General features: G+C 36.9%; 1 protein-coding gene across 3 annotated transcripts in view; it reads left to right on the forward strand.

Annotated features, from left to right (window-relative positions):
* Nucleotides 1–23,005, forward strand: part of LOC150105262 (polypeptide N-acetylgalactosaminyltransferase 11-like) — a 220,800-nt gene extending 197,795 nt beyond the window's left edge. For all 3 annotated transcript variants that reach the window (XM_090394656.1, XM_090394657.1, XM_090394655.1), the window contains one exon: nucleotides 22,638–23,005. In XM_090394656.1, coding sequence (XP_090250782.1) covers nucleotides 22,638–22,778 — 141 coding nt within the window. In that variant the 3' untranslated portion in view covers nucleotides 22,779–23,005. The remainder of the gene's footprint in view (nucleotides 1–22,637) is intronic.
* The last annotated feature ends 4,033 nt before the right edge of the window (nucleotides 23,006–27,038 follow it).

Consider the following 27,038-nt stretch of genomic DNA (forward strand, 5'->3'; position numbering starts at 1 on the left):
ACACACACACACAGCAATCCCTCGATTAATGTGTCTCTGATTGCTGCATTTTCAATTAGTGCATAGTTTTTCTCTATACACAGATGTAATTAATGCACCTCTAAAATTCGATTAGTGCACCTATATACATTTTTTATGGTTAACTATTTTAAAAAAAAATCACTCACCAGGATGAAATAATTTAGGTACTGATTTAAAACATTTTACAGTTCTTTTTTAATGGCATACCACACTATTTCCATGTACACTGTTCCAAATTTACTGCCAAATTTTATGTCCTCTGCTAATTACATAGCATTTTGCTGATCGTATCTCATGTCTCCTTTGCAATTGTTTTCCTTACTTTTTTTATTTCAAAGTATTTTCATGAGTAACCTTTAATCAGGAGTAAAAGAATTAGTGAGCAAAAAAGTGGAAGTATGAAAAAGATTCGAAAAGTAATCTCACTGAAATTTGAAATAATAAAGAAAAATGAGTGCTGTGCTGTGGATGGTTTGAGCGTTTCGAAAAGAGAAATAGCCTACATAATGTTCGAATCACAGACGAAGCTGCAAGTGCAGATAAGGCGATGGCTGCAAAGTATCCAGAAATTTTTAAAAAATTGTGGAAGAAGGGGCTATTGTAACCAGCAAATATTTAATGATGACGAAACTGACCTTTTTTGCAGCAAATGCCTTCCAAGACTTTTCTGGCCAAATCAGAGAAATCTCAGCCTGGTTATCAAGTCGCAAAGTATAGAATGACTCTTCTATTTGGTGACAATGCTGAAGGTGATCTAAAATTAAAACCCATGATAGTTTATAGCGCACAAAATGTTAGGACCCTCAAAGGCATTAATCAAGCTTCCCTCCCTTATTTGGAAGTTATAACAAGAAAGCATGGATTACTAAAGCTTTATTCGATAGATGGTTCACAAGTTATTTTCATCCAACAGTTGAGAATTCTTGCAAATGAAATAATCTTGATTTTAAAGCTCTGCTTATTTTAGACAATGCACCTGGTCACCCTACTTTTCTTGATTCATGTTGTGAGAACATTAAAGTGATATTTTTTCACCAAATACAGGTTCTCTCATACAAGCTATGAACCAGGGGATTATCGCAACCTTTAAGGCATACTATTTGTGAAGAACATTTAAACAGGCAATAGAAGCAATATCTGGAGAGAATTCTGGAAGAAATTTAATGTTAAATCTGCTATTGAAAATATTCATCAATCTTGGAATGAAATTACTGCTAGCAATATGCGAGCGGCTTGGAAGCACATTCTTCCAAGAATGTGCTTCCAGTGCTCGCATATTGCTAGCAGTAATTTCATTGTTCAAATGAAATGGTTAATGTTGTTGAGGAAATTGCCAACATCGGGCATGAACTGGGTTTTGATGAGATTGACAATGATAACATCCAAGAGTTAATTAAATCTCATTCTAAGGAATTGAGTGATTCCGACCTGCTAAATTTAGATGAACAGCAGGAAGATCCTGAAGAATATGAAGAAAATTTAATCACTGACAGTCAGCCAAAAGAAATTTCACAGAAACAATTTGAAAATATTTTTTGTACAATCGAAGTTTTTATGCAGCAATGCTTAGACTGACCCTGATAAAGAGAGAAGCAGTAAAATTTGCAGAAGTAGTAGAAGAGGCAATAGGGCCATACCGTCAATTGTATGAAAAAAAAAGAATGCCCTCCAAACTACATTAGCTCATTTCTTTGTTAACAAGTAGAATAATAAATTTATATTCTGAATATGTTTTATTGTCTTTCAGCTTTATGGTTTTCCTTTAACTAGGCCCTGAGATATACCCTAATTCTTGTATTAAAAAAAATTAACGGTCAAAAAAAGAAATTTGAAGAATGAATTATATTTTTCCCATAGGTTATTTATATTTGATTAGTGCATTTCCGATTAATACACCTGTTTTAAAGAATGCATTAGGAGCATTAATCGAGAGATTGCTGTATATGTTATTAGAACATTATCAAGAAGAGATAAGTTAACAACATTCAAAACAAGATGGGTTTTCTTATTCGTGTCTGTCAGAGCCAAGTAAATAAGATAATGTGCTCTTAGAATTCATAAGAAACAATGGTTATTATTTTTTGTAATTCAAATGCAGTCATAAGACTCATCGTGGGAAGTCCCTTTGTCATACACACACAGCTCATCATACCATGCCTTAAATGCACTCAAATTCTCTGCAGACACTGCACTCTCAAGCAATGCATTCCATCATTCACAACTCTCCATGCAAAAAACCTGCTATGACACCATCCTAATACATCTTCCATGGATGACCTCGTTTTCCCACCATCTCCCATCATTTTTCGAGAAACCTCTTCAATGTTAATCCTATAAGAATCCCTTATCAACTCATACATACCTTTACCTATGTGTATATCTCTATCATATCACCTATTTTCATACTCCTGTCCACTAGACTCTGCAAATCGCATCTTCTTAACATTCCAGAGACCAGAAACTACCTTAGTCAATTGCCTCTGGACCCTTCCCAGTATCTCTTCATCCTTTTGAAAACCAGGTGACCAGATCTGTGCACAGTAGTCCATATGTGACCTAATCAGAGCCTTATACAGTGCACCCAAAATCTCCTTATTTCTACAAGTTAGTGTCCTCCACATCACTGCCAGAATTAGAAGCCATAGTCTGATCACTTCCTTTATGAAGCAGAACACTTTTGCCCTTTTTCCACTCCTTTGGAACTATCCTGTTGTCTCTTTGTTAAACAGGTACACCAAGGCCACTGTTAACTGCTTGGAATGTTCCCTCAAGACCTATGGTGATATGTCAGCAGAATCCATTTGCATTATTGACATCATGTTTACTTAATTCCTCATATATCTCTTGTTCACTCACCATCAATCAGTCTGCTCCTATTTCCTCTGTACTCAAGCTTATGTGGGTGAAATAGCTTGAATTTCTCACTAGATACCTCAAATATGTCTTCATCAGCAGTTACCAGTCTACTGTTTTCATCAGTTAACATCATCTTACCATAATCTTTCTTTCTTCTACTTATAATATATTGAAAGAACGCTGTGATTTTTCTTGGCTTGCTCTTTTTACTCTTGATTGTTACTTGTGCTGCCTCCACTGTTTGCCTTCTTCCAGATTGCATAATTAATTTCTTCATTCATCTATCTCATTCCGTGCAGTAGCTCCACTCTATCTCTCTGAAGCTTTTCATAATAACCAGTCTGCTAGTTCCACAGATATCCTTTCCTCATAGGTATCTTCATCTGGGTTATTGCTATCCAGATGATTCTCATGATCACTCTCACTAAAAGAAGAGGCACTACCTCTCAATCACATCTAAGACTCTTGAGCCTTGTGTGCCCTCCATCATACGAACTAATATGGTTGGTCCTCAAGAACTCAAATTCATTTTCTTTTTTCTGTCTATTCCAATCTATATTGCCAGAATTTAGCAGTACTAAATGTGAAATTTTGTCATCCTAACACATCTCAAGTGCAATACAATTAGACTCTCAACGCATTTTACAAGTAACACTCTTTTTTTAAAGATAATTGCTACATCATTCCATTAAAAGAAGATGATATTTTTTTTAAATGTTAAAGAGGGGCTGAGATTATTATATGCTGCTTTCATAGCTACACATAAATCTCCTAAGACATGCATAAAAAAAAGCATACATTAGAAATAAAGGATTCATCTTACTGTTTAATAGTATAAATACACTAACCACATGAAAAAAAATAATAATAAGATTTATTAAGCTGTTAATAATTCATCAGATTTCAAACCAGCAATTTCTGATCACAAAGCTCCTTGCAATGCAAAAGACACTAACAGTCGAGTGGTAGTTGATTTATTTCAAAATTATAATGGGTTAAAGAGCTGAAGTGTCCCATCTTGGCACCCTCTAATGTTGAGCACTAACTGCAGCTTAATAGCCATAAACTTCTTTTTATCTATCGGAGGACACCAAGTTCTTTTGTCCATTAAAATTTTGAATGGGTTTCACTACTACATGATTGTTAAGGTGGTACATTGTATGGTGACAAATCCATGTTTCTAGGCTGCACAGTTAGATGACTGTGTAATTGTTAAAACTTGATCACGATTGATAGAGTACAGTGAAAATCAATCTAATTCAGATTATGGTTCAGATTATTCTTATGGGCTTGGCAGCAGTTGTAAAAAAAAGGTCCAGGATTTAGATTTTAATTATAGCAATATTTTTTTTTATTGTCTGTTTAATGGTCCACCAATTTTATTCTTGTAGAGAAGCTTACATGTTGGTTAGACATACTTTATAATTTTTTAGGAAATGACAATGTAAAAAACTAAATTATTAATTATAAAAACTTTAATTGATAACTACCTATATTTCGACAATGTTACATTCCCATCTTCAGGGATAACAACAATGATATGTGCACGCAGGCACTTACACTAAGCAAATGAGGCTGAAGTCAGTCCTAAAGTACTAAAAGGTGCCCCTTATCAGGCTAAATTGGGTTGTCTTGGCTGTTGGGTTGAGAATCTTAGAATGTATGCTTCCCAAATTTGGGACAGTCTTATGCACCCAAGTTTGTTGAGGTTTGGGAAGTTTTATAGAGCTGAGGCTAATTCAAGGAATAATCTTTCATACTTGTACTTGCAGCAGTGTAATAAAGTGGCCTTCTTCCAGCAAATTCTGTGGTGAGTGTCCAGTGCATGATCAGCAAGTCCTGAGTAGCTGTATTGGTGGAGCTGGATGTAGGCCTTGTGTTCGAATATCCTGATATTGACTGTCCTCTATGTTTAGCCATAGTAGGACAGTTTGCAACTGCAAGGGACCTGCTATACTCCAGGTAGATCAAGGGAAACTAGCTGATCTTTGGTGGAGCAGATAAGAGATGCCAATTTTTTATGTGGTTTGTAACTAGTTGTGAGGTCATATTTTCTTAGGATTTTTGTTATTTTTTTGGATCTACCTTAGATATATGGAATAGTGATAGATTTAGAGTAATTACAGGGGTTGTGGTTAACTGGTATTAACATTTTTTGGGGGTTGTTGCCATTGGCTAAGGTGTTAAGGATATGGCTAAGTTCAGTAGTTAGGGCATTGTTATATGAACTGATTAATTTTGCTCTGTTATATAGGGTTTTTATAATTACATATTGTTAGAGCAGGGGGAGTGACTGCTGATATAATTACCTGAAAACAGAGAAAGCCAGAGACCATCAGGCTGGTATGTAATCAGAGTGTCTAGGAAAGGGAGACTGTTGTTGTTTTCCTTTTCCAAGGTAAACTGGATCCTGGGGGTGTTGATTGTTTAAGTGTGTTGAGAAATTGTTGAATGTATCCAGGCTATGCAGCCAAATGGCGAACACATCATCCCCACAGCATTGTCAAACAGCATGTTTATGTGGGGCAGAGCTTAAGGCTTTTTCTTCAAAGGGCTCCATAAAGAAGTTAGCCAGGGGTGGAGAGAGTGGAGAACCCATAGCTGCCCCCTCTATCTGAACTGAGAGGAGACCTCCACATAGCATTTAAAGGAATGTGGACAACTGACCAGGGCTTATGACGTAATGTCTAATCCTCACCTTCTCATGGTGCACCCTGTTGGGTATCTAACTGGATACTGAACAAACGAGGATGGGCTGGCAATTTGGGATTTAGACGACCAAATTGTATTCTTATTGGCTTAAACTAAAATACAAAATGACACTACAACATGACAAAATTTCATGCTGGCTGGGGCGTCTCCCGGTTAAACAATGCCCCCGTTGTTGTTTGCCAGGGAACCAAGGCAAACAACAAAAAGTCAGCTACTGGAACGAATCTGAAAGCACACCCCAACCCAACATCACCAACAAGAAGCCTGAATAGCAAAGAAATGGAGCTAGCTGAAGAAAAGTATATCAGATCGACATAATAAGGGTGACTGAAACAAAAAAGACAAAAACTGGTGAGATCTTTCTGAGCAATAAATACAAAATGTTATACTCAGGAAATGACAATCAAGGAAAAGAAGGAGTAGCCATAGTATTCAACACAAAATATGAGGCTAATCTTCTTGAACGGCAGGCAGTCTCAAGTAGAGTAATGTGCACAAATATGAGAATGGGGAACTGGACAATGAGACATTCGTGTTTATGGTCCCACAGAAGGAAGGTTCTACTAAGGTAGAAGTGGAGGAATTTTTTGATGCTTTAGAAAAAGCAACTGACACAATGAAAAAGGAAAAGTTCGTCCTTGTTGAGGATCTAAATAGCAGAGTAGGAAATGATCGATAGACATACAAAAATGTTTTGGGAAAATTTGGAGAAAAGAGCAAAGTTAATAATAATGGCAAATACCTGTTGGATTTATGCTCAGGACATGGACTGGTTATTACTAACACCATGTTCCAACATAAAAATGTGCACAAATTCACATGGAGAGAAGAGGCAAGGAATAAGAAAAGTCTTATTGACTATGTTATTGTTGATAGTGATGTTTTCTCAATGGTGCAGGACACCAGAGTGTACAGAGGATTTGAAATTGGAAGCAATCACTATTTAGTCTTGAGCGGGATAAAATTGAATTTCATATTGAAAAGAATAACATGTAAGAAAGTTTTAAAGTGAATAAAGGTTGAGCAGCTCTCAGATGTGAACTGTAGACTAAATTACACACAGATTATTGAAGGAAAAATGAAAGAGTTTGAGAACAGGACCAAACCTTGGAGATTCAGTGGCAAGCCTCGAAGAAAACCGTGATTGATTCAGCCAGAGAGGCATGTGGTGTGGTTGTCTGCAAGAATAGAAAAATCAGAACTCCATGGAGAATACAGGAAGTTAAAAAGGCAGTGAAAGAAATGAAGAAAGCATATCAAAAGTTCCTGGCAAATAAGTCAGCTTTTGCTCTTAGAGAATACAGAGACAAATGGAAGAAAGCCAAACACTGTGTAAAACTAGCTAAACAAAATTCATGGGAGGACTTTGGCGAGAACATAGAAAATAAATATCAAGACGGTGGTAAGATATTCTGAAGGTTGATGAAGAAGCTTAGAAATGGAGGAAAGAGTGCTGTAAAAGGAGTTAGAGATGATAAAGGTGACATGAAAACAGGAGAAAAAGATATCCTTGATATCTTTTTCTCCTGTTTTCATGAGAAAAACAGGAATACATATCCACAGTTGAAGTAGAAAATGCCATCAAAGGCTTGCAATGTGGAAAGGCAGCAGGAGTAGATGATATTCAACTAGAAATGCTGAAATATGGTGGTATAAAAGTCTTACAGTGGTTGCACTGCATAGTTCAGAAAGCCTGGACAGAGGGACGAATTCCCAATGATTGGAGTAGTGCTCTAATAGTACCCATATATAAAAAGGGAAATAAAACTGAATGTGAAAATTACAGCGGTATTTCCCTACTGAGTGTTCCTGGCTAGATCTTTGCACGTATACTTGAGAAACGGTTGAGAAGAATTGTGGAAAAAAGCTTGGTGAAGAACAAGCTGGATTCAGGCCAAATAGAGGCTGTCAGGATCAAATCTTCACTTTACGACAAATAGTTGAGAAAGCATGGGAATATAACAAAGATCTGTATTTAAGTTTTGTCGATCTGGAAAAGGCATATGACAAGGTGCCAAGAGTGAAGCTATTCAATACGCTACTGTTATATGGTGTCAGTGGGGCATTATATCAAGCAATAGTTAGTTTTATTTGAGTTGCAAGTCAGCAGTTATTATTGAAGGAAGTACAGGAAGATGGTTTAATGTTAAATCTGGTGTGAGTCAAGGATGTATATTATCCCCTCTGTTATTCATTATCTATATGGATCACATTATGAAGGAAAGTGGTAATAAACATGATATCAGAATTGGAGATGTTAATGTCAGCTCTTTGCTTTATGCAGATGATGTTATACTCCTAAATAAATCTGCTACAAATTTGAAAGATTTCCTGACTAAATTGAATAACTGTTGTAATGGATATGGTATGAAGGTCAGCATTAAAAAGACAAAGACAATGAAAATAGGTAGAATTGTTGAAAATATCAACTGCATTGTGAATGGGGAACCTGTGGAACAAGTAAAACATTTCAGCTACTTTGGCACGATTTTTAGTGAAGATGGTAAATTAAATATGGAAACAGACAACAGAATCAACAAAGCTGGTATAGTAGGCAGTCAAATGAATAAATTCATATGGAATAAGAGAGAAGTCGGAACACTAAATTAGCTGTATACAAGACAGTGTTCAAACCAGTTTTAACTCATGGATCTGAAAGCTGGATGAGAAGTAAAACACTTGACTAAAGACTAGACACCGCAGATATGAGAGTCCTGAGAAAGATTAGAGGCATGAACAGATGGCATCAGTGGCAATAGCATATTAAAAACGAGGATATTAGGAAAGAACTTGACATTGTCAGCATCCAGGAATGCGTTAGCAGAGCTAATCTCAGGTGGTATGGTCACTTAAACAGAATGGACGAGGAAAGATTAGCAAAACAAGTCTTCTCTGCCATGTTAGCAGAAAAATGACTCAGAAGAAGACCAAGATATAGATGGATTGATACGATACAAAGTGCCTTAGACGATAGAAATATAAGATCTGGTAATGTTGGAGTCTTTGCAAGTAACAGACTGATTTGGAGGAAAATTTATATAGGAAGTTAGTAATGATGTAAATTTTTTATGTAGTACTATCATATCCTGTACACCCCTTGAGAGTACATGGCAGGAATTTGATGATGATATTATTATTATAACAACTTCAAACCTTCGTATATGCCTTGACGAGGTGGAGCGCTGCATAGTCGAGTCTAAGGAAATTGTTATGGACACTCATCACATAAATAAAATAACCTTAGCTATAATCTACCAGACACTTTCAGCTCTGCTATCTGATATTGGCACACTCGTGAAATCAGACGCACACAGCTACCTAACAATAGAACTTCAACATGGACTGTAGCTACAGTTCAAAGCTAACTGAATTTTATAATAGTCGTTTTTATAGTGATACGATGTTTCTTATTGTGTTTATTTGCTTTCTATGTTCCCACGCCTGAAGGAGGCAGACAATCCGATGAAACACGTTGCTTTTTGAATAAATTTAATTGTTATTCTAGTCTTGGTTATAGTCAGTATATATAAATATGAATATATATATATATATATAAATAATACATAACATATATTATACATATATTACATAACAAGTAAAAGGTAATAATGTGATCCCAAATTGTGGGAAACTTACACAATGATTTACATCGCCAAAAGCTCTCCGCATATACAGATACACTAGCTTCCTTCTTCTGTGGAGCAGATTGCTGCCACCCGAATTCTTTTGGCTGACATCAACAAAGCTATTCATGTGTTAGAAGTAGACCTTGCAACTACACTGAACGTCGATCTTTGGATGATCCTTGCCTCTTTACTTTTAGATCTTTCTACCTACCTATAGAATGTGATCCCACCCGCATCCAAATCAGAACACTCCATAGGCTCCTTAGGAAAGTTACTACTTGGCGCCTGTGGAAGTGGCTAACAGACTAAAACCTTTTAACTTTGATTTCCCCCACATACATATTAGTCAAACATTTAGCCAAAGTGCTCACACAATATACTGGAGACTCAGCCCACTTTAGAGCCAGTATAGAAAACCTCTCACTCCAACACACTGACATAATTGTCAGTTTTTATGTCACCTCCTTATTCACCAATGTCCCACTCAATGATACCTTAGACCTCATCCAAAGCAAATTTCCTCCCGATATCTCAGCCCTATTTTCGTTCACCATGAACTCAGGTGAATTCATTTTTGGCAAGGAAAATTCTTCAAACAGATTCATGTGTAGAGGCTTAAGTGCTGTGAAGACATCATGTTGGAGGCTTAATGGATTTTTTATAACACTTAGAAAGGATTAAAAAAGAATTTAATGCTTCCTATATTTCATCCTAGTCACTAGGACATCGACAGGGATTACAAAAATAACTAATGTAACATGTACACAAATATCAAAAATACTCAGCCCAACCATGTGGGTGACACTAAAGTCCTATCTAGGTAGAGGGCCCTCTAAGGGCGGTTGTAAGTGGCCTGGAATGTAAGGTGGGACTTCTGGTGATGAGTGTTTCCCAAATCTTCGGAAGCTTAATGCAACCGTATTTATTAAGGTTTGGTTGAATTTTGAGAGCTGCTGCTTCTAAGAAAAGTCTCTCTTTCTTGAATTTGCTGTGATGGAGCATGGTGGTTTTCTTCCATGATACCCTGTGGGTGGTGTCCAAGACATGGTCCGCCAAGCCTGAATGACCATAGTTGTGTTTACAGATGTAAGACTTGTGTTCTCTAGGCAGATGGATGCTGATCTGCCTGTCTGTCCAAAGTACGCCAGCTTACAGGAACAGGGTACTTTGTAAACTCCAGGCAGAGAGAGAGAGAGAGGAGGGAGCTGATCTTTAGTAGAACGGATAAGGGTAGCAAGTTTGCGGCGGGGCTTATATGCTGTGTGTAGGTTATACTTTTTTAGAATCTTGGCTATTTTTTCGGATGTGCCATGGATGTAGGGTATGGTGATGGCATTTTTAAATTCTTGTTGACGCGAAAGACGGAGAATGGGGGAGGAACTGATTATTTTTTTGATACTGTGATCGCTGTAGCCATTGGAGAGGAAGGTGTTGTGTGTGGTTAAGCTCAGTAGTGAGGGCGGTTCACTGGAACAAAGATTGTGAGTTCTACTGGTAAGAGTTTTAATAATGCCATATTGTTGAGAGGGGTGGTGGTGGGAGAGTTTGTGAATGTATCTGCCTGTGTGTGTGGGTTTTCTGTATACAGTGAAGGCAAGTGGCATCATTAGGCAGGCGTGTGACTAAGGTGTCTAGGAAGGGTAAACAATTGTTCTTTTCCTTTTCCATAGTAAACTGGATTCTTGAATGTAGGCTATTGAGATGACTGAGGAAGGAGTCTAACGTGTCTGGGCCATGAGGCCAAATAGAGAACACATCATCTACATATCTTAGCCAGATAGAAGGTTTGAGTGGGGCTGAGTCTATGGCTCGTTTTTCGAAATCTTCCATATAGAAATTAGCAAGAGGGGGGGGAACCCATGGCGGTTCCCTCTATCTGCTTGTAGATTTTGTTCTTCCAAGAAAAATACCCAGAGTTAATGGCAAAGGAAAAGAGATCTGAGATGTCAGATGGAAAAACGTTTTCTAAGAGAGTTAAGGTGTCAGTTAAGGGAATATTAGTAAACAAAGAGGAGATATCAAAGCTTACCAATATGTCTGTGTTATTCAAGGTTAAATTTTCTACGAGGGCTTTAAAGTGGGTCGAGTTTTTTATATAGGAAGAGGATCTTCCAGTGAGGGGGGGGGGGGTCAGAGAGTTGGCCAGCTGTTTAGACAGTCTATAGCAAGGTGCATTGGTGGCATCTACTATAGGTCTGAGTGGGAAATTGGGTTTGTGTATTTTTGGTAAACCGTATATTGGGGGGGGGGACAGGAGCGGAAAGGTTTAAGTTTTTTCGTGGTGTCAGGAGGCAAGGAAGATACTTTTTTATGTAAGATTTTTAATTTCTTAACTTGTGTTTTTGTGGGGTCGTGTTCTAGCGGGATGTAGGTAGCGTGATCGCGGAGGATAATGTTCATTTTACGATTGTATTCACTGGTATTAAGAACGACTGTGGCAACCCTTATCCGCTCTGGTGATGACGATACTTTTATCTTTCCGTAATTTCAGGAGAGCTGTGCGTTGGGCGTACGATAGATTACTTTTTGGAGGCGAAGAATCCGCGAGGATATTGGCTACGTCGAGGCTCCGCTTGCTACCCTTATCCGTTCTACTAAAGATCAGCTCCCTCCTCTCTCTCTCTCTATCTCTCTGCCTGGAGTTTACAAAGTACCCTGTTCCTGTAAGCTGGCGTACTTTGGACAGACAGGCAGATCAGCATCCATCTGCCTAGAGGAACGCAAGTCTTACATCTGTAAACACAACTATGGTCATTCAGGCTTGGCGGACCATGTCTTGGACACCACCCACAGGGTATCATGGAAGAAAACCACCATGCTCCATCACAGCAAATTCAAGAAAGAGAGACTTTTCTTAGAAGCAGCAGCTCTCAAAATTCAACCAAACCTTAATAAATACGGTTGCATTAAGCTTCCGAAGATTTGGGAAACACTCATCACCAGAAGTCCCACCTTACATTCCAGGCCACTTACAACCGCCCTTAGAGGGCCCTCTACCTAGATAGGACTTAAGTGTCACCCACGTGGTTGGGCTGAGTATTGTTTGATATTTGTGTACATGTTACATTAGTTATTTTTGTAATCCCCGTCGATGTCCTAGTGACTAGGACGAAATATAGGAAGCATTAAATTCTTTTTTAATCCTTTCTGAGTGTTGTAAAAAATCCATTAAGCCTCCAACATGATGTCTTCAAACAGATAGAGGGAGCAGCCATGGGTTCTCCACTCTCTCCATCCCTGGTTAACTTCTTTATGGAGACCTTTTGAAGAAAAAGTCTTAAACTCTACCCCACATTAACCCGCTGTTTGGTTACACTGTGTGGATGATGTGTTCGCCATTTAGCCGCAGGGCCTGGATACACTCCATAATTTCTCAACACTTAAACAATCAATACCCCAGTATCCAGTTTACCTTGGAAAAGGAAAGCAACAATAGTCTCTCTCTCCTAGACACTCTGATTACACATTAGCCTGATGGATCCCTTGCTTTCTCTGTTTACAGAAAATCTACACATACAGGTTGATAAATTCACCAGTAGTCACCCCCCCCAAACAATATATGTAATATAAAAACCCTATATAACAGGGTAAAATTAATCAGTTCAGATGACAATGCCCTAACTGCTGAACTTAACCATATCCTTAACACCTTAGCCAATGGCAACAACCCCAAAAAATGTTAATACCAGTTAACCACAACCCCCCATAATTACTCTAAATCTATCACCATTCCATATATCTCGGGTAAATCCAAAAAAATAAAAATCTTAAGAAACTATGACCTCACAACTGGTTACAAACCACATAAGAAATTGGCATCCCTTATCCTCTCCACTAAAGACCAACCACTTCCCCTAGACCTACATGGAGTTTACCAGGTTTCTTGCAGTTGAAAACTGTCCTACTATGACCAAACAGACTAGACATATTCCTTGAATCAGCTGCAGCTCTGAAAAACTTCTGAAACCTCAACAAATTTTCAGTGCATGAGATTGCCCCAAATTTGGGAAGCATACATTCTAAGATCATCGGACCAACAGCCAAGACAACCCAATTTAGTCTGCTAGGGGGCATCTTAAAGGACTCTAGGGCCGACTTCAGTTGCTTTTCTTCAGGCTGATTTGCTTAGTATGAGTGCCTGCATGCACATATCATTGTTTTGTGATCTCTGCTGCCAGTGTAACATTAGGGAAATATAGGTAGTTGTTAATTAAAGTTTTTATAATTGATAATTTAGTTTGTATTTTCATGATACTGCAACAGAAGTAATCAAAGAACTAAAAGCAATCTCTCCACCAGCAGAGATCTTTGAAAATGACATCTTGAAAGATGAGGTGAATAAGGCTATAAAACATCTCAAGAACAACAAGAGTCCTGTAAATGACAACATAATAGGCTAGTTGCTAAAATATGGGGGAGAATCAGCTATCTAATGAAATATGGAGATCAGGATATGCCCCCGAAAAAATCGGTCTTGCTTGTTCTTCATAAGAAAGGCAGTGCTTTAGAATGCACCAATTACAGAACTATTGTATTAATGAGTCATCTTGGCAAAGTGCTGATGAAAATACTAACAGAACGCCTGAAGGCATATGGAGGCACATCTTCCGGATGAGCAAGCCGGATTTCGACAAGATCAAAGTACAGTGCAACAAATACTCGCACTAAGACTAATAGCAGAGAAAGCTCGAGGAAAGAACAAAACGATATATTGCTATTTCGTGGACTTCCAAAAAACATTTGATAATATTGACCAAAATATAACATGGGCTGTCTTGGAATCCTATCGTGTGGACAATGAATTGATCTGCCTGCTGAAAGATATAAACAGCCAAGCACAAGCAAAAATCAGGATAGCAGGTGAGACTGGAGATTGGTTTGCCATTAGTCAAGGCACAAGACAAGGGGAGCCAATATCACCAGTTATCTTCATCACACATCTGGGAAGAACACTAGATAAGATTAAAGAAGAAGGTGGAGGCATTTCAATAAATGGCATGAGAATAAACTACCTCTGCTTTGCAGATCACATCGTCCTGATTGAAGAAGACATAGCAAGGCTGTAACAGACATTGCAAACATTATACACAGAAGGAAAAAGATATGGACTAAATGTCAACTTTGAAAAAACTAAAACAATGATATTCGGACAACAGGAGTTACTGAACAGAGTTACGATAGACAGATTTCAATTGAAAATGTGGAACACTTCACATATCTTGGCTGCCACGTGACGCATGATTTTGACCCCAAAAAAGAGATATGGTTCTGCTTGTTGATCGTTCTAGTGTCCTGGAAAGGAGCATATTTTAAGTTGAATATTATCGAGATAGATAATGTTTAACTTAATAGGTTTCATATCAGGTTGATTTCATTTCAGAAAAATTATGGAGACAACCAAGTTAGAATTAATTACTTTAATTTCCTGATGTTTCGACCTTCATATTAAGGTCATCATCTGGAGTACACACACACATACAGAGACAAGCTATATTGCATTTCAAACAGTATGCCAAAGTGACATTGATTTAATCAATTGTTATTCTACTGACCTGACCTCTAGTGGCAAAAAACTACATCAAGGCTATATTCTATTTATAACATCATCAGAGAACAAATTCATTATTATTATTACTAAGAGACTCATCAAGGGAGGCCATATACTACACACACACACACGCACACCAGCTATCATACTTATTCTTGAAATCATTCATACTGCTTGCACTCACAACATCCAATGGCCATCCATTCCAATCATGCACCACCCTCTGAGAGAAAAATCTAGCCCTCACCTAGCTCTGGTCCCCGTCTTAGCGGCCTTGAAAAATTCCATCAATTGAAATCCTATATGACCCTTTCACAAGTTTGTAAGTCTCAATCATATCACTCCTCTTTCTCCTGTTTGCTAGTGTCTGCAGTCTACAAATTCTCAATCTGTCTTCATAATCAGTATTCCACACTCCTGATATCATTTTTAACACACTCCTTTGTACTCTCTCCAGTATATCAGTCACAATGGAAACCAGGAGACCAGACCTGTGCATAATAGTCCAAGTGAGGTCTTATCAAGGTCTTGTAAAGAGGCAAAATAACATCCTTATCTTTACATGTAAATATTCTTTTCAGCATTGCAATTATCTTTTGAATTGTATTTGCAATCTTTGCCATGTGGTCCCTGAACTTCAACTTCCTCTCTATTAACACTCCAAGATCCCTAGCCTCATCAGTTTCTTCTAGCCTAATCCCACCAATATAATACCACATTGAATATCTAATCACTCTGAAGTGAATGACTTTACATTTACTCACATCGAACTGACACCCATTTCCCATGCCCATAATTCCAGCCAATTGAAATCAATCTGCTAGTACTGCATATCAGCAGCATTCCTGATTACCCTACTATCTTTGCATCATCAGCAAATAGCTGTATGCTGCTTGTCAAATCCTTCCCATTATCATATGTACAGATTGAATAACAGTGGACCAAGCACTGATCCTTGTGTTACGCCACTTGTTATTTTTTTTTTCCCCTTGTCTAGTTCAATGGTAACATTGTTATAGAACATGAGCAAGTTTCTAAAATGTGACCTTCCCTTAGTAAACTCTGGTTATTCATTGCAAATTAGAGATTCACTGTCAATGCATTTCTGAATGCGAGCCCTAACCAATTTTTCCAAAATCTTCATTACCATTCCTGAGATACTAATTGGTCGATAGCTGGATACATCAGTCTTTGTTGTGCAATGGAATTTCCATACATTCCTTCCATTCCTGCAGAATCTTCCCTGTTCTGAGACTCATATTAAACAGCCTGGTCAAAGGAATGGCCAGTTCAGCTGAACACTCTTTTAGCACACGTGCTGATATCCCATCAGTCCCCATTGCTGAATTCTTATTCAATTTGTGCAACAGCTCTAATATCTCGTCCTCAAACACCTACATTTCTTCATCAAGTAAAGTGGTAACAGTAAGCTCAATGTTGCATACACCAGGTTGATAGCTTTTAACAAAACAGGCACTCATTAGCTGAACAACCTCTTCTGCATCTGTAACCCTCGGTCCATCAGGATTTAGAAGAGTTATTCTTTCATATTCATTCTTTCTTCTACTTGCAGAATATCGATAGAATTCTTTTGGGTTGTCTTTAGCACGCAGAGCCAGTTTCTTTTCATACTCAGACTTTGCTTTCCGTACAACAGTTGTGACTATTCTAGCCTGCTGCTTATAACTTTCATAATGGATGTCATCCCTGTGCACACAGTATTCCTTCCACATTGTCCTTTTCTTACAAATCTCTTGCTTAATAAGATTACACATCCATTTTACTCCTACTCTATTTATTCTTTGAACTCTTGGGACACATTCTGATATCGCATCATTTAAGTATTGTTTAAATGCTTTCCATGCACTGTTGATATTCTTTCCATCCAGCAACGGATCCCATTCCACTGATCTCAGTATATTCCTTAATTGGTCATAATTTCCTGCTTTGTAGTTCAGCATGTAACCTTTTCTGAATTTGAACATTCATAAACTTAGTCACTTCTCAAGTGAGTACCGCATGATCACTCTCACCAACCGGAGGCAGAATATTTGTCTTTAAATGAAATGCCTTCTGACACTATAATCAAATCTAACACTCTTGACCCTCGAGTTCCTTCTGTCACATGCTGCTTGAGGAAGTTGTCCCGCAACAGCTCAATAAATGCATTTTCATTCTTCTCATTAGATTCTACTGCTACCCAATTGATATTTGGATAATTAAAGTCTCTCATTATAATTACTCTTTTCACTCTCATCTTTTCTATTTCGTGATGCATTTCTTCATCACTAGCAATCAATCCGCCAGGTCTGTAACAACACACCCCACTATGTAATTGATCTTGTTAGATTCCACCTCCTCACACCAGATGGCTTCGAACTCAGTGCCACATGAAATTATTAGCAGCACGCCCCCTTCTCTGCTATCCTCTCTATCCTTGCTAAAAATACTGTACCCTTGACACTCGAAACCAGTTAGTAGGTCTGATTCTGATAGCCAGGTCTCACTAATACATACAATCTGGGGTCGCAACATATTGACTAAGGAACAAACTCTATTCGTTTGTTTCTGATACTCCTAGCATTCGTATACAGACATAATAATCTACCTGTTTGTTCTTTTGTATTGTCTTGTCTGCAGTCTGCCTGACATAGTTGGACAACTTGCAGATCTCTATTCTTCTCTAATGCCTTACACATGTAGACATCTTTGCACACATTGATGGGTCCGAACCAGACGAACGCAAACCTGAAATTATTCTCTTCTCGTCAATATTTCCATGACAAAGCCCATTCCTGTCATTAACACAGTTATATAACATTGTCACTCTTACACTCACATTTACACCATTCCTCCCTTTATAATTTACTTTCCCTGACTCTGTATGTTAGGTCTCATACCAGTTATTAGTTTTTTCTAGATTCCTGATACCAAATGCATTCAGGTGTAGGCTGTTCCTCTTATACAAATCCAGTCTTCCCTCAAACTCACTCCACACATCTAAAAACTCGCATCCATTCCTTCTACACAGCCTGCGCATCGAATTGTTTGCCATCGTAGCCCTTCTTCTTAATTCATTTTTATCATAGTATATAGATGATTTTAATACAATACAGCAAAGATGTTACCTTGTCCATAATTTAACAAGAGTGTTGTATTAGAGTTATGATCCTAGATTCCTCATCATCATCATCAAATTCCTGCCATGTACCCTCAAGGGGTGTACAGGATATGACAGTACTACATGAAAAAATTACATCATTACTAACTTCCTATCTACAATTTTCCTCCAAATCAGTCTGTTACTTGTCAAGACTCCAATATTATCAGATCTTATATTTCTATCGTCTAAGGCACTTTGTACTGTATCAATCCACCTATATCTTGGTCTTCCTCTGGGTCGTTTTCCTGCCAACCTGGCACAGAACACTTGTTTTGCTAATCTTTCCTCTTCCATTCTATTTAAGTGACCATACCACCTGAGATTAGCTCTGCTAACGCATTCCTGGATGCTGACAATGTCAAGTTCTTTCCTAATATCCTCATTTTTAATATGATATTGCCATTGATGCCATCTGTTCACGCCTTTAATCTTTCTCAGGACTCTCATATCTGCAGTCTCTAGTCTTTGGTCAAGTGTTTTACTTCTGACCCAGCTCTCAGATCCATAAGTTAAAATTGGTTTGAACACTGTCTTGTATACAGCTAATTTAGTGTTCCGACTAATTTCTCTCTTATTCCATATGAATTTCTTATTCCATATACTTCCATATGAATTGGAAGTCAATTTATTCAATTGACTTCCAACCATACCAGCTTTGCTGATTCTGTTGTCTATTTCTATATTTAATTTACCATCTTCAGTAAAAATCGTGCCTAAGTAGCTGAAATGTTTTACTTGTTCCACAGGTTCCCCATTCACAACACAGTTGACATTTTCAATGATTCTGCCTATTTTCATTGTCTTTGTCTTTTTATTGCTGACCTTCATACCATATCTATTACAACAGCTATTCAGTTTAGTCAGAGAATCTTGCAGACTTGTAGCGGATTTATTTAGAAGTATAACATCATCCGCATAAAGCAAAGAGCTGACATTAACATCTCCAATTTTGATATCAGGTTTAATACCACTTTCCTTCATAATGTGATCCATATAGATAATGAATAACAGAGGGGATAATGTACATCCTTGTCTCACACCAGATTTAACATTAAACCATCTTCCTGTACTTCCTTCAATTCTAACTGCTGACTTACAACTCAAATAAAGACTAAGTATTGCTTGATATAATGCCCCATTGATATCATATAACTGCAGCGTATTGAATAGCTTCTCTCTTGGCACCTTGTCATATGCCTTTTCCAAATCGACAAAACTTAATACAGATCTCTGTTATATTCCCATGCTTTCTCGACTATTTGTCGTAAAGTGAAGATCTGATCCTGACAGCCTCTATTTGTCCTGAATCCAGCTTGTTCTTCACCAAGCTTTTCTTCCACAATTCTTCTCAACCGTTTCTCAAGTATACTTGCATAGATCTTGCCAGGAACACTCAGTAGGGAAATACCTCTGTAATTGTCACATTCAGTTTTACTTCCCTTTTTATATATGGGTACTATGAGAGCTCTACTCTAATCATCGGGAATTCGTCCCTCTGTCCAGGCTTTCTGAACTATGCAGTGCAGCCCCTGTAAGACTTTTATACCACCATACTTCAGCATTTCTGGTCGAATATCATCTACTCCTTACAGTCCTAATTATATTTAACTCTTAAGGTTGAATGGGTGGAATATGTGCCATCTATATTCTTGGGATTCTTAGACTGCCATTATTGTTAAGATTAGGGTGGTTGATAAGAATTTCATATGCCTCCTTAAATTTATTTTCATACCACATTTGGTATGATGTAAACTGCAGGTGCCTTTCCAGTCATTTCTATATAGGGTATGCAGAGCATCATCATCATCAGAAAGGCTGAATTTACCATAGTTATTATGTTTAATGTGCCATTTATGTTTCTTTAATTTTGCAGGTGGTTTAAAGGTGGCATTAAGGTTGTATTTCTATAGTATTCTGTTTATTTTGTCTGAAATCCCTTTAATGTATGGAATGGTTACAGTTTTATTGTAATCTAGTTTATTTTTGTTTTAAGTGGGGTCTAGTGAAGAATTTATTTTAATAGTATTTTGGCTGTAGCCATTTTTCTGCAAGGTATTACTGATAACTTTTAATTCATCTTTAAGTGTTTGTTCACTGCAGAAAATCTTCAAAGTCCTGTTTTTTAGTGTTAATGACACCTAGTTTTTATGTTCGGTGGTGGTAAGCATTTATATGTATATATATTGGCCAGTATGTGTAGGCTTCCAGTAAACAGTGAAGGAAAGACTGCCAGAAGGAAGACTTGTAAGAAGTGTTGACAAAAAAATAAGTATGTTCTGCTTTTCACTCTCAGTTGTGAATTATAGCTTGTGTGTGTGTGTGTGTGTGTTGTTTGTTTAGGTGGCTGAGGAAAATGTCTAATGTCTGGCGACCATGGGACCAGATAGCAAAAATATTGTCAGCATATCTAAGCCAGACTTTGGATTTTAAAGTAAAGGAATCTAAAGCATGTTGCTCAAAAGCTTCCATATAAAACTTAGCAACCTTTTTTTGGGGGGGGGGGGGTGGATAGCGGTGAGCCCATGGCTGTGCCTTCTTTTATTAGTTAGAAAGTGTTTTGCCACATAAAAATAGCCAGAACTTAGTGTATGTGCCAAGAGTACTGTGATATAAGGCTTGAATTTGTTCTGTAAAAGAAGAATTGTATCATTGATTGAGATTTTTGTGAAAAGGGTAGAGATATCAAAACTGACTAATAAATCACCTTTTTCCGGTGTAATGTCTTTAATTTTGTTTACAAAGCATCGTGTATTTTTAATATAGGAGGAGGAATGACATCAACTCCTTGACTGTCAACGGTAGTTTCTTGGCTAGATGATAATTGGACCAGTCTATACCTTCAACTTTTGACCGGAGTGGTACGTTTTACTTGTGAATCTTGGTAAACCGTATATTCTCAGGTAGTGGGCACAGTGCAGAAGTAGTTTTTTAACTGTATTCTCAGGCCAAGAAGTGACTGATTTAAGTAATTTTTCTGTTTTCTTTTTTATCTGATTAGTTGGGTTATCTAGAGCAACATGCCCTAGATTCCTTTACTTTAAAACACAAAATCTGGCTTGGATACATTGACCATGTTTTCGCTATATGGTCTCATGGCTTCCAGACATTAGACATTTTCCTCAGCCACCTAAACAAACAATACAAATGCATACAATTCACAATTGAGATTGAAAGGCAGAACACACTTCCTTTTCTAGATACACTTGTCACACTTGTTTCTTCTGGCAGTATTTCCTTCACTGTTTACTGGAAACCTACACATACTAGCAATATTAGCACCACCCAACACAAAAACTAGGTGTCATTAACACACTAAAAAACAGGGCTTTGAAGATTTGCTCCAGTGAACAAGCACTTAAAGATGAATTAAAAGTTATCTTCCTAAAAAATGGCTACAAAATTCTTCACTAGACCCCACTTAAAACAAAAATAAACTAGATTACAATAAAACTGTAACTATTCCATACATTAAAGGGATATCAGACAAAATAAATAGAATTCTACAGAAATACAACCTTAATGCCAACTTTTAAACCTCCTGCAAAATTAAAGAAGTTATTCAACTTGTCCAAGGATTCACTTCCTCTGCTGGCCCACCCTGGAGTGTACTGTATTCGTTGCATCTGTAATTTGCCCTATATAGGTGAAACAGGACACAAAATTCCTATCTGGAAAAAAAAAAAAAAAAAAAAAAAAAAAAAAAAAAAAAAAAAAACCATAGACAGCACATTAAATATAATTATGGTAAATCCAGACTTTCTAATCATGCCTTGTGAATACCTTACATAGAATTCATTGGAAAGGTACATGCTTTTTACATTACTCCAAAACATGGTATGAACATAAATTTAAGGAGGCCTGTGAAATTAATTATCAACCACCCTAATCTTAACAATATTGATGGTCTAAAAATCCCCAAGAATATGGAAGGCACATATTCTACCCATGTAACCTTTTTTTCATCTAAAAGTTAATTACAAATAGGACTGTTAGTAATCCTGGGACATTTAACTATAATATAGCAACTCTCATTTTAAATTAGGACTCCACTTTTGCTGTAATAAAACTATTCTATATGAATTTGTTCTCTGATGATGTTATAAATAGAATATATAGCTTTGATGTAGTTTTTTTTTCAGCACTAGAGGTCAGGTCAGTAGAATAGCAGGTGATCAAATCATTGTGTCTTTGGCATACTGTTTGAATGTAATATAGCTTGTCTCTTATATATATATATATATATATATATATATATGTATGTATATATGTGTGTATATATATATATATATATATGTATGTATATATGTGTGTATACTCCAGATAATGACCCTAATATGAGAGTTGAAATGTTGGGAAATTGAAGTAATTGATTCTAACATGGTTGCTTAGTCTCCATAATTTGTCTGACATTAATGCTGATCATTGTGTAACACTAAAGGAAAGGATTCATAGCTGGTTAAATTTTGTCTCCGATGATTCTTGTAATAAAAGTAGACTCTTATTAAGCCAAATAACGCTGCTGTGCTACTTCGCTTGGGAGACATAGCTGTGACTGTGATAAATCATTTTCAAGCACTGTTTTTGATTCATTTATTATTGTTTTGCAAATGTACTAATTAAAGATGTTTTAATTGTAATTAGCTTTCATGTCTGTTTACTAAAAAATAATGTCAGTTTTCTGTTGATATTTTTATTAAAATTTGTTTTCCAGAAAAACACCCCACTGTATAATACAGCAGCTGGACTTTGCCTTGGTTCTAAAAACAAAAAACAAGGAGAGCATGTAATTATGGCTATGTGTAGCAAGCCAGATGCAAGAAGTTGGGTTCTTAGGCTTAGGGAAAGTTCCTGAGAAAATTTCTAGAAATAAATTAATGGAATGTGATATTAGATCTATATGTATGAAAATAAGATTATGAAAATTATTATTTTTGAATTATATTTCAAATAACATCTACTGCAGATCATATGAGGCTAAGATTCTCTGAAAAAAAAAAAAAAAAACAGGTCAGTAGATTTAATTCTTCTGAAATATTGTAATGTTATTGTAACATTTTCCTGTTTGCAATTATTGTTGTCTTAACCTTAACAAGTGAGTTAAATTATATACCTTGTTATGTTATAATTTGAATTAAATTCTATATTTTTGTACAGCATTACATTGTTATTTTCAGTTTTACTCTTCTTTAGTTCTTTTGTGTTTCAGTCACTGGTAAGTTCCTTGATACATATACCTCAGTAATGGCTTGCTCATATCTTAGTTTTAATTGATATATCAGCAGTTAAAAAAGCTGCTATATATCTTGTAAGTAAGGCAGAGGTGGACAAGCTTTTGAATTTATTTGTTAAAGAATTTTAGTTAAAACTGAAATTAAATAAAATAAATTCATTCAAAATTAAGGAAATTAATATATGTTTTGTTTTTCTCAATAACATGGATGAAGTGAACCACTTTCTATTAAATCACATCATCATTATCAAATTCCTGCCATGTACCCTCAAGGGGTGTACAGGATATGACAGTACTACATGAAAAAATTACATCATTACTAACTTCCTATCTACAATTTTCCTCCAAATCAGTCTGTTACTTGTCAAGACTCCAACATTATCAGATCTTATATTTCTATCGTCTAAGGCACTTTGTACTGTATCAATCCACCTATATCTTGGTCTTCCTCTGGGTCGTTTTCCTGCCAACCTGGCAGAGAACACTTGTTTTGCTAATCTTTCCTCTCCCATTCTATTTAAATGACCATACCACCTGAGATTAGCTCTGCTAACGCATTCCTGGATGCTGGCAATGTCAAGTTCTTTCCTAATATCCTCATTTTTAATATGATATTGCCATTGATGCCATCTGTTCACGCCTCTAATCTTTCTCAGGACTCTCATATCTGCGGTCTCTAGTCTTTGGTCAAGTGTTTTACTTCTGACCCAGCTCTCAGATCCATAAGTTAAAACTGGTTTCAACACTGTCTCGTATACAGCTAATTTAGTGTTCCGACTAATTTCTTTCTTATTCCATATGAATTTATTCAATTGACTTCTATTTCTAATTAATATTTCTATTTCTATATTTAATTTACCATCTTCAGTAAAAATTGTGCCTAAGTAGCTGAAATGTTTTACTTGTTCCACAGGTTCTCCATTCACAACACAGCTGACATTTTCAATGATTCTGCCTATTTTCATTGTCTTTTTATTGCTGACCTTCATACCATATCTATTACAACAGCTATTCAATTTAGTCAGAGAATCTTGCAGACTTGTAGCAGATTTATTTAGAAGTATAACATCATCTGCATAAAGCAAAGAGCTGACATTAGCATCTCCAATTTTGATATCAGGTTTAATACCACATTCCTTCATAATGTGATCCATATAGATAATGAATAACAGAGGGGATAATGTACATCCTGTCTCACACCAGATTTAACATTAAACCATCTTCCTGTACTTCTTTCAATTCTAACTACTGACTTACAACTCAAATAAAGACTAAGTATTGCTTGATATAATGCCCCATTGATACCATATAACTGCAGCGTATTGAATAGCTTTTCTCTTGGCACCTTGTCATATGCCTTTTCCAAATCGACAAAACTTAAATACAGATCTTTGTTGTATTCCCATGCTTTCTCGACTATTTGTCGTAAAGTGAAGATCTGATCCTGACAGCCTCTATTTGGCCTGAATCCAGCTTGTTCTTCACCAAGCTTTTCTTCCACAATTCTTCTCAACCGTTTCTCAAGTATACTTGCATAGATCTTGCCAGGAACACTCAGTAGGGAAATACCTCTGTAATTCTCACATTCAGTTTTATTTCCCTTTTTATATATGGATACTATGAGAGCTCTACTCCAATCATCGGGAATTCGTCCCTCTGTCCAGGCTTTCTGAACTATGCAGTGCAGCCACTGTAAGACTTTTATACCACCATACTTCAGCATTTCTGGTCGAATATCATCTACTCCTGCTGCCTTTCCACATTTCTAGCCTTTGATGGCTTTTTCTACTTCAAGTATGGATATGTATTCCTGACTGCATGCCTGGTCAGTGTTTTTTACCACTGTGCTGTCATCACTGCTTGTTTCATTTAGCAGTTTTTCAAAGTAATTACTCCATACTTCAAGGATATCTTTTTCTCCCTTTTTCATGTCACCTTTATCATCTCTAACTCCTTTTACAGCACCCTTTCCTCCATTCCTAAGCTTCAACAACCTCCAGAATATTTTACCACCTTCTTGATATTTATTTTCTATGTTCTTGCCAAAGTCCTCCGATGACTTTTGTTTAGCTAGTTTTACACACTGTTTAGCTTTCTTACATTTGTTTCTGTATTCTGTAAGAGTAAAAGCTGACTTATATGCCAGGAACTTTTGATATGCTTTCTTCTTTTCCTTCACCGCCTCTTTAACTTCCTGTGTCCACCAGGGAGTTCTGATTTTTTTATCCTTGCACACAACCTCACTACATGCCTCTCTGCCGGAATCAATCAATGTTTTCTTCAGAGTTTGCCACTGAATCTCCAAGGTTTGATTCCTGTTCTCAAACTGTTTCATTTTCTTTTCAATAATCTTTCTGTATTTTAGTCTACAGTTCACATCTGAGAGCTGCTCAACTTTTATTCGCTTTAAAACTTACATGTTATTCTTTTCAATATCAAATTCAATTTTATCCTGCTCAAGACTAAATAATGATCACTTCCAATTTCAAGTCCTCTGTACACTCTGGTGTCCTGCACCAGGGAGAAAACATCACTATCAACAATAACATAGTCAATGAGTCTTTTCTTATTCCTAGCCTCTTCTCTCCATGTGAATTTGTGCACATTTTTATGTTGGAACATGGTGTTAGTAATAACCAGTCCATGTCCTGAGCAGAAATCCAACAGGTATTTGCCATTATTATTAGCTTTGCTCTTTTCTCCAAATTTTTCCAAAATATTTTTGTATGTTTCACAATCATTTCCTACTCTGCTATTTAGATCCCCAACAAAAAATTCCTCCACTTCTACCTTAGTAGAACCTTCTGTGGGACCATAGGCACAAATTGTCCAGTTCCCCATTCTCATATTTGCCCACATTACTCTACTTGAGACTGACTGCCATTCAAGAAGATTAGCCTCGTATTTTGTGTTGAATACTATGGCTACTCCTTTTCCTTGATTGTCATTGCCTGAATATAACATTTTGTATTTATTGCTCAGAAAGATCTCACCAGTTTTGGTCTTTTTTGTTTCAGTCACCCCTATTATGTTGATCTGGTACTTATCTAATTCCTCAGCTAGCTCCATTTCTTTGCCATTCAGGCTTCTTACGTTGATAGTACCGATCTTTAACTCTGGTGATGTTGAGTTGGGGTTTGTTTTCAGATTTGTTCCAGTAGCTGACTTTTCGCTGTTCGCCCTTGTTCCCTGGCGAAAACAACGAGGGCCTTGTTTAACCGGGCGACGCCCCAGCCGGCATGAAATTTTGTCATGTTGTACCATCATTTTTTATTTTGGTTTAACCAATAAGAATACAATTTGGTCGGCTAAATCCCAAATTGTCAGCTCATCCTCGTTCATTCAGTATCAAAGTAGATACCCAACAGGGTGCACCACGAGAAGGTAAGGATTGGACATTAGGTCAGAAGCCCTGGTCGGTTCTCCGCATTCCTTTAAAGGCTATGTGGAGCTCTCCTCTCAGTTATACAGCTTTGACCCTTAAGCACCCCATTAAATCACATGTACTTATGAAAATAATAAGTCAGTATCCCAGACCATTATGATATTAGATCATTCTCAAAGAAAACCATTGATAAGTGATTGGTAGCAGAATATTAATTCTGTCTATTACCAGCAATTTTTTTCTAGAATGGTCTATTATTAGTGTTCTGATTTGATCAGCTTTTACATTTCAGGTATTTCCTCGAGTATTCCTGACTATGTCATTCCTCCTCCCTTTAAATTGGGTCTGTCTTTTTCCTACTTTTAGCTTCAAACCATAATTTTGCTTATTTTTCTTTCACATCTCATTCTGTTTTAATGACAATACCATCTCAGATCAGCTCTGCTTACACATTATTGAATAATAATAATGTGAATATCTTTATTTTTTATATATTT

The sequence above is a fragment of the Typopeltis vanoorti genome, chromosome 6 (assembly GCF_054136105.1).
Source record: "Typopeltis vanoorti isolate ZY-2024b chromosome 6, IOZ_Tvanoo_1.0, whole genome shotgun sequence".
In the NCBI taxonomy this organism is placed as follows: Eukaryota; Metazoa; Arthropoda; class Arachnida; order Uropygi; family Thelyphonidae; genus Typopeltis; species Typopeltis vanoorti.